Consider the following 14,218-nt stretch of genomic DNA (forward strand, 5'->3'; position numbering starts at 1 on the left):
CAAAACTTGCAATGGCTTAATTATAAGCTCTCAGAAAGAAAGACATTATGGAGAATTAATGTACAACACAAAATCAGACATCAGAGCACACAGCATGTCATTTACTTGACATTTATTTATTTGCAATATTAGATTTTTCTTTACACAATTTTGAATTTACAGGAACAAAACTATCCACATGAAATGTTTCATTATGCACAAAATAAAGATCATTTTCACAAATAAGTTAAAAACAAAATGAAGGAAAGTATATTTATTTAGGCCAAGATGGAACTAAATGGCACCAGAATATTTTTTAGGTGTAGTCAAATTAAAAGAGCTAGCCAGTCCCAGCAACAGTTTGCATTCATTTTACAAACTCATGCAGCAATCATTTCACAGAAAGGTCCAGTGAAATATATTTGATTTGTTTGGACAATATGGAATTAAAAATTACAGGGCTTGTAAAAACTTAGGAGTGGATTAAAGATAAGGCAAAGTTCACAAAAAGCATGTCTTCTCAGTCATCTGACTGTTGAGAAAGTGCAGAAGTGAAATGTTTCCATCAGTCAAGTCAGACCAAACATTCTTACTGTCCACATCTCTTTGATTGGGTGATCAAAATCTCAAACTATCTCCAAGTGAAGGTTTATCCGTGACATTCAATCCTTTTGCCAAAAGGTGAAACTAACATTCTGTTATAATATGCCTTTTTATCTGCAGGTCAAATAAATAAGGGGGGCATCTTTTCTATTATCTACAGTCATAACAACCTTAACCTCACTTCCTGAAAGGTAAATTAAAGTAAAACAACCACTGAGCCATCAAATCCTGACCTTCTGAGATTGAGTTATATATTTGGTGCAAGGTGTTGGCATGCAGTGGAAACCATATAAACACACATGAATCACAATTCAAAATATATTTGTATGCACTGGATCACTTACAGTGTTTCACCATGGCATAATAAAGTCAAATACTTGACAGCACATATCTAATGTGTAATTTTGAGGGGAAAAAACTATTTCAACACCTACAAAAATACAGTTTTTATCACTGCAACTTCAGATTGCCTTAGCAACACATCAAAACAATTAAATAAAAAAAAAGTGAAAGTGACCTTTTTTGTAAAATGTGGCCTGTACAATGCACTTCTGTACATAAAAAGCAACTCTATGGCCTTGCTCATACAAATGTTCGTTGTCCCTTACAGGTGACAAGGCAGTGACAGGGACAAAATGTTTTGAGCCTCTATGCGCTCGCACATTCCATCCCTGGACACAAGACGGCTTTTCATAGGCTAATACGACAGATCCGAGGGCCCTTTCGGGAAACCTCCTGCAGAGCTAAAGTCAGTTTAATAATTTACATTCATCATAAAATAGAAGAGAATACATTTTAAAAAGTGTTTGTTTCTAATGTTAGACTAGTAAAATATGCAAGTATACTCCTTATATGCCATCCAATAATGTGTAAAACCTATAATGAAATAAAATCAAATGCAATATCTCTTTGAGGATGGTCTGAGTTAATCACACACAAGTGAACTCACACACATGTTCAATGAAAAAAAAAAAAATATCAGCCACTTTTAAAATACATTAAAGGAAAGGTTGATATTTACGCACAATGTTTGCAAAACAGGAAATCAAAACTTACATAAAAGATGTTCAAGAGAACATTAAGTATATGAGTGAAAACTGTTTTTTAAACATCGCTAAACCAGACACAATACCCCAATACTCTGTCTGTCTGCTTTCTGTTTCAAACAAAGACGGGTAATTGCATAATGTGGTATCGATCATACGCACTAAGCTTCACAAAAAAGCTTCCTTAAATTCTACTTTACTACATAAAGTATTTGACTGTGCATTCATCTTAATAAAGAAAACGTATTCATACACTCTATATCTTAAAAGAGAAAGAACATCAAATTGAGCTGGAGATCAGCTAGCACATACACACAAATATGAGCATCAGTGAAAATGAATTGTTAGAGTAAATCTACACAGACATACAATACTGATGCAACTGACATTGCAAAACATTACTTTCTAAATGTGACTGGATTTTTCCACACGCAGCCTTTTTAAATATGCATGGATTCTCATCTGCACAATTCTTTAGGCACTTGTAACATTCAAATTAATACAGTACTGACTGTAACTTTAAGACGAACAGTACACAAAACTAATAAACTCAACCCTTAGAGGATTACAATACCCTTATATTTGAATGTGAGCAGTAGTAAATCCACACCCTTTTTCTTTAGTTTATTTCAATGGCGGTGGAGGCGTTTCTTACAAATCCTGGTTTGGCCGTATCTTCAAGTGGAACCAGTTTAACAAAGATATTACATTCTGGCCTGTAATGTTAGGCCAGTATTAATTTTGCTCTTACTTAAGTCTCATGCAAGTTAGACATGACAAACTTGTATTATGTTCAAAAAAGCAAACCTAGACCAAGGCTCACTTTCCACTGTAACAATTACTGGCACCTGCTGGCAAGGGTTTCCATGGTAACAATCAGTGACACCTGCTGATCAGTGGTACCAGACATCAAAAAATAAAAAAAAATAAAGATGATTTGCAACTATGAGATGGAACTAAGCCAGTCAAATACATCTTTGTAAAACCGGCACAAGGAGTGCAAACCGCTCTTTCAATAATCCATCATTTTCATTTTTTAAATAAACCCACAAAAGAGGGGAAAATATAACTATTTGAATCATTGCCGCATTAAAGAAGAAAATGTAGCGAATGGATTGTACAATATTAGTGTCTTAACAGAGATACTGTATGTGCAATGCAAAGGCACACCAGAAGGTGGAGCACTGGTCCTGTTCTCTGGGGATGAAGGGGGAATCAATATAGATGGGACTACCCTCTAAACATTTTATAGTAACCTCAAACATTTTTTACAAGGTGGAGTTTAATGTTAAAATAAGTACTTTGTACTAGTTTGTTTAGAATAATTAAATCTGGCACTAGATAAACAATCATTAATGTGAAATAAAGTAATTTTAGTTTTCATACCACATTCAAGAAGGTAGTAATAATCTGCTGTCAATATCATGTTGATACATTTTGAACAATCTTCAGTATATGACCCTTACACCTGGTATTAACTTGTCTACAAACTGAAAACACATTTTCAGATTAGACCAGGCATGCTCATCTCTTCCTCTTGCAATATTTACATAATTTAAAATTGTCTGTGAAGAAAATATGTGTGTGTTTCAGTCAGTTAGTGTTCAAGGGTTACTACTGTGTCAGCACTGCCTGTTTTCTGTTGAATTTCCATGCGTTTCCTGGTTTAATATATTCAGAAAATTTTCATTTTTATTTATGAGGCTCCTGTGTGTGAACTGAAGACATATTGTACTTCAGTTCATTAGTTGGCTAAATGCACCTCTGCCCTTGTCAGAATTGGTTTACGAAATAGACACCTGAATAGTATGCACATTACTGAGGACTTATGTTAATGCAGGTGCAAAGGCGCCGACGTACAATAATCGTCTTTTACACTCATCTAACACAGCTTAACCCTAGTAGCTGAGCAATGTAATCTATTATGACATATGGACAACCTTTATTATTTCTATGGGCGGTGTTATCGGCATGCAGCTTGCTGTAGGTTGTGTGTGGTGTTGACAGAGTATTTACAAAGCAGTTGTTTGGGGTATTTAACGGCAACAGCACGGCATTGACTCCAGCTCCTGCCGCTTACTTGAGGATGATCTGTTTCAGGGGGAAAACAAAGTCACTTAGCGGTCTCGAAGATTGGAAATATATACTTGGGTCAAAATATGTTTTTAAGACCATCAAATGCTCTTTGAGAATTATCGTTGTGATGGATATGAAATTGAATCAAACAAACAACTTAACCCCTTCAACTCTTGATGTTGATACAAGCTTGATACAGATTTCTGCCTAAAATAAGCAGTATTGTTTAACGTTGAGTACTTCCCCTGCAAATTCATGTAAACTCAGCTGCACAACAGGCATTAAATGTTCATATGACACTACTTATATATGGAGCACATTTTAAGCCCAAAAAATTAATCAAAAGCATCAAATACTTTCACCTGGGCAACTGAGACAACAAACATATAAATAATACAAATCTCAAAGACTAAGTCACATGATGTGACAAAGAAATATACAACATACACACGCTGCTTAACATTGGCACTCCTGAAAGATATCTCATTACAACGGAAAATGTCTGAAAATGAAACCCTGATCAGGACAGCATATTTTAACAGATTATTTAACAATGAATGAAAATATGAAATAATTAATAAAAGCAGGATGACAAGTAGCTAGCTGCTCTTGTGTCTGCTCCCCACTTAAGGGAACATTTTAACTGCATATTAAATCAAACTAAATATACTGACATTGATCAAAGCATAGAAACAAAAGAAGAAGCAATAAAGAATATATGCAAGACCATTATTTGCAGATGGGGAGACCTCTAGATAAGTGATGTCTGTCATAAGGGAAGGAGGTGAGATGCGGCCTAGTTCTACAGGTAGATGAAGCTCAATGATAGCCAATGCAAGCAGGGAAATGCTAGGCTGGTGAAGCAAAGCACCTCCCCTGATTTAAAGATGAAGCACTTATTCAGAGCTCAAGGATTTATGACAGAAAGCTTTAAAAAGGAGCAAACCTGATTGGCTGGTGCTGTTGCGTAGGGGACACTTGTGGCGGGAGCAGTTGCTGCAGAGACAGTAGCAGGCGTAGCACTGTACATCATGGGGACTGTGTCAGGAAGGGAACCATGAAAGCAATGAAAAGGGAGGTGGAGCATTATGGTAACCATAGCAATGTCTTTTCTCCTCTCTCTTGCCAGGCAAATACAAAAATGACATTAGCAGCAAGCCATCATTGGGTTAGACCAGCAGATGGCATGTGATCACACAGCAAAGCGACACAGCAGGGGAGAACATAAAAGGGGGACTGATAAGAGATAAAATTAGGAAATCTGTCCATAATTTGACATCCCAAAAGAGACGGCATTTACAGCAATGTCAACAGACATGAATCAAAGTGTATTTTTAAGATAATTGATTAATTAATTTAAACATTTAAGCATGTATAAAACAGTGAGGAGAATCTCAGGGATGCTGATAAAATTTCGTAATCCATGGTGCAAGGCAATTCTACAAACAAAAACACTCAAATTTGTAAATTGTGTGTGACTACCTTTAGTGATAATATTAATATAATACTAGTAAGTATATATATATATATATATGTATATATACTGTATACAAAAAAACACAAATATGCAACACATACTGTACAAACAAATAACGAAAAGATAAAAACTATCCTCTCAGATCTTTTTAACATGTGGTTGTAATGTGGGTGCTTGATTGTTGCTTTCTTACTCTGAAATTTAGTAAAGTGAAAAATAAGAATGGGACCTACCCATGCTGTTACCGGGACCCATGCAAAAGACGGAACCTGGGTGGTCATCATCAAATAGAAAAAGAAACAGTATTTTAGAGACAGACTCATATCAATCATTATACTGGTATCAATATATCTGTACTATACAAATATGCACAACAAATTAAGCTGAGTAAAGTACCAACATCTACATTTTACAAGTCCAATGCAAAGAGACAGAAGCATTGTTGCACTTAGGTTAAAAGGCAACAATAATGTGTCTCCACTTATTCCTTGAAGCTACATGAAGTTATCAGAAATAGTAAATTACACAATTCATTTGTAATTAATGTGTGCCTCTAATCATATATTTGTATTGTATAAGAAACAATTCAATTCTATTGCATGCCAATATATCTTCTTTCTTTTTTAAAGACAGGCAGGCATCTTTACTCACAGGTGTTATGAATACAACTGTAACTTTAATTATGGTTTAGTTTCATTTAAGTGAGCGTGCCAATTCATTAAACTGTTTGGCTTTGAATCCAGGTCAGCGTTAGGGTCTTACCTGTGGGATAATATGCGGCAGTGTGCTGCTGCAGCTGTGAGTTGGCCAGAGCCTGTTGGTAGTGCAAAAAACTGGGGCTGAGGAGAGAGCTGGCCCAGCTGCTCTTCTCAAGAGCTTGTCTCTTTGGTAAAGGTTGTAGGAGGCTGTGAGGAAAGCCCTGAAAAGCAACACAAAAGCAGACATGACACACCAACACTTCCTAACATTCCCTTCTCTCTAATCAGCTATTGTTTATACACACTTAATAATTAGTATTCAAACACGGCAAACACAACTACACAATTAAGATGAAATATCACATAGTGGAAAAACAAACAAGCACGGTTTAAGGATACAGAAATGAATGAAATAATGTATCAACAAAAAGTTTTAGAATATCTGACAAATTAAGCACTTAAAGATACTGATGGTGACTGTGTAAACATAGACTATATGAGACTTGGAGAAGCTTTAAACCACAATGACAAAAATTAAAAGTTATTACAGTACGATTATTAGCTACAACCAAAGCAAAAGGTGAAAATACCAGGTCTACAGTTGCCTCGAGGGATCGCTTCATTGCTTTGGCAGTCGACTGAGTCTTTTAATAGCAGGCAGCGAGCACATGATGGCAGTGGGCCAATGGGATTCAAGCGTATTAACATACAGGTAACAGCAAGCAGAGGTGCATCATGGGGGACAGCATTGTGGATGAGAAGGGGAAAACAAAACAAAATAATCTGAATGTAGTATACCACATAAAACACAATAGTCATGCACAGTAACCAAAATAACTGATTAAAGGACACACTTACTAAAGATTCATCAATTAGTAGGTCAACATGTACAGTTAATCAATAGCTTTGACAATACAATGACAGGACACACTCTTGTATTCTAATGACATTGTATATTGATCACTACTGTAACGTTTCATGGTTAAAACACTATCACGAAGAAATCAGTGCAACTATGCACATTACATAATTTAATATCATTTAATACTGATTTTAACAGGTTTCAGAAACCTAATAACAATGCAATGCACATCAAGCACTGAATTATTTGTCAAAGCACAGAATGTGGAGCTCTATTTACTACATTCTTACTGGGACTTTTGGTGCAATAGCAGATGCCTCTTCTACTCCTGTACATAAAACAGCTTCCATAAGCTTAGAATGCAAACTAAATATAACACTACATTAATATAATATAAATATAAGTAACCCTAAACAATTATGCATATGAAAAGCTACATAGATGGTCTATGGAGGGCATGGAAGCACTTTATATTGAAGCCTCGTGGTTTTAGAGCTAGGACAGCAATTAACAATGTGTGCCAAGTGGGAGCCCTGAAAAAGACTCATATTTAAAGAAACGGTAAATAATGGAAATTGCTAGAGGAAGAAAGGATACGTTGGTCCAGTGTGCGTAAACACTACATAAAAGATTGCTCTGCTCTTCTGTGCAATTCTCCATGAGGTAGTTATCACAAAGCCTAGTCATTATAATAATTCCTACTCTATAGGGAATAAAACTGTTTCTGAAGCCATTTCACAGTTTACTGCAATATATTATCATGTATTCTTGTCTTTGAAGTGTCTAATGGATGCGCCAAAATAACAAATGTATATTTTTCAGTAAAAATCACGACTCAATATGCAAGTTTGGAGCCTGCCATCTCTTTTAATTTGATTGACAGATCTTTTAATAAAAGGATTGACCCATGACAACAACTACCATAAATCCAATCTCTTCTAATCTCATCCATCTTTGTAATAACTTTGTTTTGTGATGTCATAATAAGGGTCTGTTTATATCTGTTTTGTTTGTTAACACAGGATTAAAACAGGCATAGTTTCTTAATTAATGAAAAGAAACAGACACAGTGCAGATTTTCCATTAATAACTATGTATGAGGAAATATATCCCAACATTTATTCATTTCTAAGTGAAGGGTTTTAAACTGTGAAGGGGAGGGAATGATACGAGGCGAACATACTGTATGAGGTGAAAGGGACGGGTGCATGCTGGTTTACTAAAAGAAAAAGTAAGTTAGTAATTGCAGACAGGCCTGCTATTTAAGTCAATTATTGGCAACACTCTAAGTCATAACTAAGTCAAATCAAGAGGGACCTCATTATCTATCGTGGATAAATGCCCATTAATTGCAGTTGTCATTATTTTGGTCTGATGAGGGACTTTGAAATCTCTTATTTTGACCTTTAAGTTACAGTTTTGACAGGAAGTGGAACAAGGGTTTTTACAATTAATAGCAGATTTTCTCCTTTGTTAAATGCTTATACTGTGCCCCTATATTAAATTTGCCATTACAAATAATTGTATACAAATATATAGAGCTCCACATTCATTGCTTTCATGGCAAATACAATTACACCAAAAGCCACCATGCCATTGGTAGGATAATGTGCTTTCTGTGCTAAACTAAAATACTTTTCAGCTGTCAGAAGGATGAGGCTGTGTCTTACCATGGCTGCTGCGGCCTGGGCTGCCACGGCTGTGTGATTTACTTGCTGCTGACTGGATTTGATTTTGGCCTGCAAGTGTGCAGGCGGGTGGAAATACTTGCACTTCTCCCTGGAGCAGCGGCTCTTGATGTAGTCCATGCAAACAGTGACGGTGTTATCAGTGGTGTCAATCATTGGACTGTCGCTGGGGTGAGCGAAGCGGCAATCTGTTTCCCCTCGTGCACAGTTTCCACGCTGGAACTCACGACACACCTGAGAAGAGAGAGGAGAAATAATAAAGACAAGTGATGTTGCTTTTAGCATGTAGCCACATTATGTCAACGTGCACAGAAGTACTAGTGTATTTTTTTCCATGTTAAATCACTCCTTTGTCGTGCAGGAATACCTCCAGTTTGTCAGTACGCTGCAGCTTCTGTGAGGGAGAAGAAGAAGAGGAGGAGGAGGAGCTCTGGACGTTGACAGGAGGGCTCCCAGGAACAAGAACCTGGGTGTTCGGGAGGTTGTCCGTCTGGATGAGGCTCATTCCATGGCTCAACGGTGTCATGTATGTGCCATAACCAAGACCCGTGTTTGTGCCGAGTCCCTGTGTAACATGATATGTTGGCTGATGAGAGAAGACATGATTTGTTACAAGTGAGACAGGCACCAAGAAGACATAAAAAAGAAGTTCCTGCATTATAACTATAAGGACCTCACCACATGCTGCAAACCGGATCCTGGGACCATGAGCTGCATCTGTTGGGCGAGCACGGCCGCTGCTGTCTTCTGCTGGATGAGGTTGTTGCGTCCATTTATCTCTAACTGTGTTTTTAAGTGTGAAGGTGGATGAAGGTACTTGCAGTTTTCTCTTGAGCATCGGCCCTGCATTCAGAGAAAAGAGAAAAGTTTGCAGGCGGATAATCCTTTAATTCCCCCTTAACGAGCTAAGTCTTCCTCATCGTACAATTTTACTGTTGTTCTTCGTACATTTTAGCATAGTAGTTTTTAATCACCCCTATAAAATGAGGAAGCTTGGGTATTCATTTCTCTTTTCAGACCTTAAAATGAGCCTACTAACACCATTTCTGTCAATCAAGCATCAGCATTAGCCTAATGAGAGGTTAGCTTCCTCTGCCCTAAATATTCAAATCCTTCAATCAAGTTAACTCATTTCACCTCATTACATTTCTCCCAAAGGATTTCTATTAATTATTTTCAGTGAAACTCCGCGTTGGTTCAAATGTCATCAATGTTTAATTAGTCTGTATAATGTAGCTCTGAGAGAGAGAAAAAAAGAAGAATTCGGCCGCCCTTGAAATGTTTAATGTCTTACTGTTACACAAGTTTATAAGTTTACAGTTGAAAAAGGAAGTTCTTGCCCGTTGGCCTCTGTGTCTAGTATTTCACTTATTTTTTTTATCTAAATATTGTTTGTTTGTGAGGGATAGTTGCCATTGTCTGTCCCACTGTTCCCAAGAGATAAGATGACGTATTGAAGATATGTATCTCATTAAAATAAATCCCAGTATTAACCCCCATTACGCTTACTTCTCAGCTGAGGAACTCTCTGACAATAAACTCTCCAGACCCTCAATGGGAGTCATGAGATACTAGTTACCATACCGAAGCATGTGCACATTCTTAGGTATAATAAAGTTAACTGTGTTAGCAGCAGTAATTGATGGATGGGGGGAGAGCTTTGACAGCAGTTGTTTTGATCCGTGCTTTATCAGCTACATTAAAAGGAGAACCACATTTGCCTGGAGAGCACAATCTGGGCAGCTAGCTCTATTTCTATGAATAAAGGATAAGGGCGAACAACTGCTACTGAGTTAAGGACCAATTAACATTATTTCAGTAGTCATATCGCTAACAGACATTTCATATACAACTGCTAAGACAAAAGTATATTCACAAGGAAGAGCTGTGACATCATCACATGACTGCCAGAACGGTTGACTCTAGTTGACCTCTTATTTCTAAGACTTGATTCCTGCATTCTTTAAATAAGAAAAAAACTATGCAGCACATGGTCAAATACGGAAAGAAATTAAGAACTATTATCAAGCAGACCAAAAAAATAATTTTCAATTTCAGATGTTATCCAACAAACTGACACCTCCCATGATTATTGTCTGAAATGGCTGCATACGTACTTCCCTTCTATTCACAAGCGGAATCCATACATGTTGTTTTCAGATAAAGTAATATAGCAGCTACTTTGCTACTCTGTAGCCCAGGCCCTTGACCTACGAGGGCACAGAGAAGGCCCTCTGTCCAGACGAGCCCAGTATAAACTGCCTACAGTGAGGAGATAAGACGATGACTCAACATGAGAATAATCCGGGTGGGGCTAAAGCTTTATTGTGTTGTGATAGTGAATGTGTGAGAGTGGATTAAGGCAGCCACGGGTCTCATTCAGGGCAACTGAGCATAGACTGGCTGTACTGCAACTGGCTGCCTGAAAATGTTTTTAGAATCTACATTAGGTAAGAGATAAGAGTAACATCCGACCGGTATTTTATCACCTGTGGTTTCACAAACACTGGAGCTCCACATAATGTTATAGTATAAAGCTTTGAAAGTGCCGTTTTGTTCCGCCGTTTGACATAGTTCTACAGAGTGATGTCAGAGATGCTTTTCCCAACACAAACCCAAACCCATGCTAATAAATTTGGTGAACGGGCAGGTTTGCAGGCTATAGGGACAGGCCCGCAAGACTGACTTCAAATCGCCAATTTTTGGTTTATGCACCCCAAACTACTTTTCTTTGGCAAAAAATAATAATGTTATAATGTTTTTCTTAATTTGGGAGAATACAATAGTGAACCATTCACACAGATAACAACATAGCCAACAGTACATTTTTGTAGTTCTATACTCCTTTGTACAAGCGCAACATTTTCTTACAATCAGTACCATTAAGGTGTCACTGAGAATTCAGTGTGTGCAATATTTCTTACCTTCAGTGAGTCAAAGCAGGCAATAACCCTTCCGTTTTCGGCTTGGCAGCTCTTCGGTGGATGAGCAAATTTGCATTCCTCATCACTACGTGAACAGTTTCCTCGCTGAAACTGCCGACAGACTTCCAGAGTTAGCCATTTTGTGTCTCTTACTGAAGAAAGGTTTAACGCCATGTCCAAAGGTTATAATCATAAATAAAATAAAAAAATTAAGTATTGTATTGTGTCTCGCACACCAAAAAGCTGTAGGTTGGCTCTATGTACTACGTCCACTTTTAAAACCTGAGTCCTCCATCAGATAGAGAAAGAGAAATTTAATACAGACTTTTCACTTCAGTCATTCAATTTCAGGTCATTATTCTCTGTCCTCTTATATTTTGGTTCTATTTCAGTATTTCTAGGTACCGACGGTGTGCAAAGTGGTGGCAAAGGGCTTGTAGCTGAGGTGCCCGGCGTCTGGCTGTACAGAAAGCATAGGCCGGCAAAGCTTGCGAAGCCAACTTCAAATGGGGGATATCTTCTCAAAGGCACTTTCTGTTGGTGATCTGAAAGACAAAAAACAAGTTTCTTACTTAAATTGTATTTCATTTTATAAACACCACTATAACCATGGTACCATTTGTCTAAAATTGGCCCAGTTAGAGCTTCCTACCATAAATATTTTTTTTTCTACTGTAATTTCCTCTATTCTCTAGAGACGGCTCTTTCTCTAGAGTCATCTGTTTTTTCAGAAGTTTACAGCAGCACACAGATTAGGTCAAACAACAACAAAACATGATCTCTATGTAATTAGTCAAGTTATATTTAGTCATGTCAGCCTCATAGGAGACTAGTTGTTAAAGTCATTTCTAAGCAAAAACTCCAGTCATTCTGTGGCTCCAGCCTCTCAAGTGTACGCATGTGCTGCTTTAGTCTCTTTAACATCACCGTTCACTGAATCTCGTTGGGTTCTTAACTGTTGTTTTGAGACAAAACATCTACACACATTCTTCGCTACTTTTTAACATATTGAGGACTGAAAAAAAGAAAAATATCAGCAGATTAATCAACAATGAAGATAGTTGCAGCTCTAAACTAGACAACACTTGACAAGCAGAAAACCAACGGCACAGGGACTGCCAAAATACTATGGGCTGAATACATTTTACAGGCTTATTCAAGTCAGACAAGTCAAGAGTTTTTAGAGCAAAACACTATTACATCCTGATGAACAAATAACCAAAGTAACATGGCATCATCACGGAGGCTGCGTTCTGACTGACAACAGAACTGGGTCACAAAAGGCAAATTCAGTTTACCTTCAGACACATATTTCTTCCTCACAAGATTGTGGGCAAAAGCATCAGCAGCATTAATACAATCTAGATCACTGGAGCCATAAAACGATGTATACTTAGTATCGAACCATTTACACTTTCTACTTTTGTGATTTACTCCACAATAATTCCTCATCATGCTGGTTATTCTGTGTTTCTTTACTCCCCTTTGCTGTACACTAGTCTAAAGACGAACATCTATGTTTTTAATGTTAGCTAGTTAGCAGATAATAAAGATGGTTATGGTTTCCACTGACTGTGCTAAAATTTCCTTGAGGTTGCTGTACTTGCAATATTATTTTGTCCGCACATTTCACAATTGATTTCTCTAGGGCTGGAGCCATGCTTCTTTAATGAATATGTAAGCATGTTAGGAACACAGAGCTACAGTTGCTGTGCTCATCTGGGACATAGAAGTAGGGTGGTGTCCTAGTAATCAATAGATCCATCAAAGCATTGACCTCAAACCCAGGAGACCAATACAAGCGTGTTATGATACATTTGAAACACATTTTGTTGATCAGTATCCACTAAAACAGACAAGATTTCATTTTTATCACACATTTCACTGAAATGGATTCAGCACTTTCTCTCTCTTGCACACTATAACCTATTTTCCTATTACCGAATGACTGTCTATTGTCTATTTCTTAATAACTGTAGCATGACCCAGGTATTTGGTTCAAAATTGCTACAGTCAGATATGCTGACTCTTGGCCAACCTAAGCACATACAGAATAAGCAACACAAAGCTTTTAAACACACATCATGTTGGGAGTCAAACTCAGGACAAGATAGTCACCGCAGTTCACTAAGTGGTAAAACACACAGGAAGTTGCTGAGCAAGCAGGAATCCGGGGGTTAACTCACATGAGTTGAAATAAATTTGCACTAAAAGTTTCTCCTCTGAGAGAAAGTAGTATAGCCTACGAATGTACAAAGATTAAGATACTAATTAACGTCTGCTGTTGTTGACCCGGATCTTCTCCTCTTAACAGCCACGCAGCTCTACTGCATGCTATCCCACAGCATACTGCAGCAAATTCCTTTGGACGCAAGTCAGGAAACGGAGCAAGAAAAAACCTACCGTTCTCACTTCATGCAGCACTATAGAACTTCTTTCCCCGACCAGGAATCCTCCTAAGACATGGAACTTTTGAGTAGCTAACTTGTTAGGGTAATGAGCCTAACAACGGCTTTTATCCCCCTCTCTTTTCTACGGATTCAGTCACCGAAGGGTTTTCTCTTCACAACAGTAAAAACAGACTGTCTGTCCAACTCTGACTGAAACATTTCCAGCCAGCCCCTTCCTGCCTGGCTGCCAGCCTCTGGGAAGACCCTCCCAGTCTGGAATTGGCCAATAGAAAACCAGAGGCCGATGCACTGTGTGAAAGCTGACTGCACAGCTTGGAGCAGACACTGCTAGCAGTCCACCCCGTAACCTATGAATAAAATATGATTACATAGAGAAAACTGATTGATTTCAACACTTGATCTTTCTTCCAGGATGTATCACTACGATGATGAGCAAAAATATAGAGTTAAGAAA

At 37.7% G+C, this 14,218-nt stretch overlaps 1 protein-coding gene across 3 annotated transcripts; it reads right to left on the reverse strand.

Moving 5' to 3' along the window:
- Positions 1 to 116: 116 nt before the first annotated feature.
- On the reverse strand, positions 117 to 13,930 carry LOC307258585 (muscleblind-like protein 2a). 3 transcript variants are annotated; one of them, XM_080038185.1, is made up of 10 exons: positions 13,757 to 13,930; positions 11,354 to 11,898; positions 9,108 to 9,272; positions 8,797 to 8,994; positions 8,412 to 8,663; positions 6,470 to 6,523; positions 5,944 to 6,100; positions 5,415 to 5,450; positions 4,651 to 4,742; positions 117 to 3,719 (listed from the first exon to the last, which is right to left on the reverse strand). In XM_080038185.1, exons 2-10 carry the CDS (start codon positions 11,525 to 11,527, stop codon positions 3,705 to 3,707), a joined length of 1,143 nt encoding a protein of 380 aa, XP_079894311.1. In that variant the 5' UTR covers positions 11,528 to 11,898; positions 13,757 to 13,930; the 3' UTR covers positions 117 to 3,704. The 3 variants fall into 3 exon arrangements, with proteins under 3 accessions (XP_079894311.1, XP_079894310.1, XP_079894312.1); XM_080038184.1 differs by having other exon boundaries at positions 8,797 to 9,015; XM_080038186.1 differs by lacking the exon at positions 6,470 to 6,523 and having other exon boundaries at positions 8,797 to 9,015.
- Between the last annotated feature and the right edge of the window lie 288 nt (positions 13,931 to 14,218).

This window comes from Ammodytes marinus (assembly GCF_949987685.1).
Source record: "Ammodytes marinus genome assembly, chromosome: 12".
In the NCBI taxonomy this organism is placed as follows: Eukaryota; Metazoa; Chordata; class Actinopteri; order Uranoscopiformes; family Ammodytidae; genus Ammodytes; species Ammodytes marinus.

Bases quoted from the DNA above. Each gene is read 5' to 3' on its own strand.
- LOC307258585 (XM_080038184.1), bottom strand. From the start codon at position 11,527: ATGGCGTTAAACCTTTCTTCAGTAAGAGACACAAAATGGCTAACTCTG. The intron at 9,273-11,353 runs GTAAGAAATATT...CTCTGAATGCAG, and splicing joins CCTGCTTTGACTCACTGAAG to GGCCGATGCTCAAGAGAAAA. The intron at 4,743-5,414 runs GTAGGTCCCATT...TTCCTGACACAG, and splicing joins GGGTCCCGGTAACAGCATGG to TCCCCATGATGTACAGTGCT.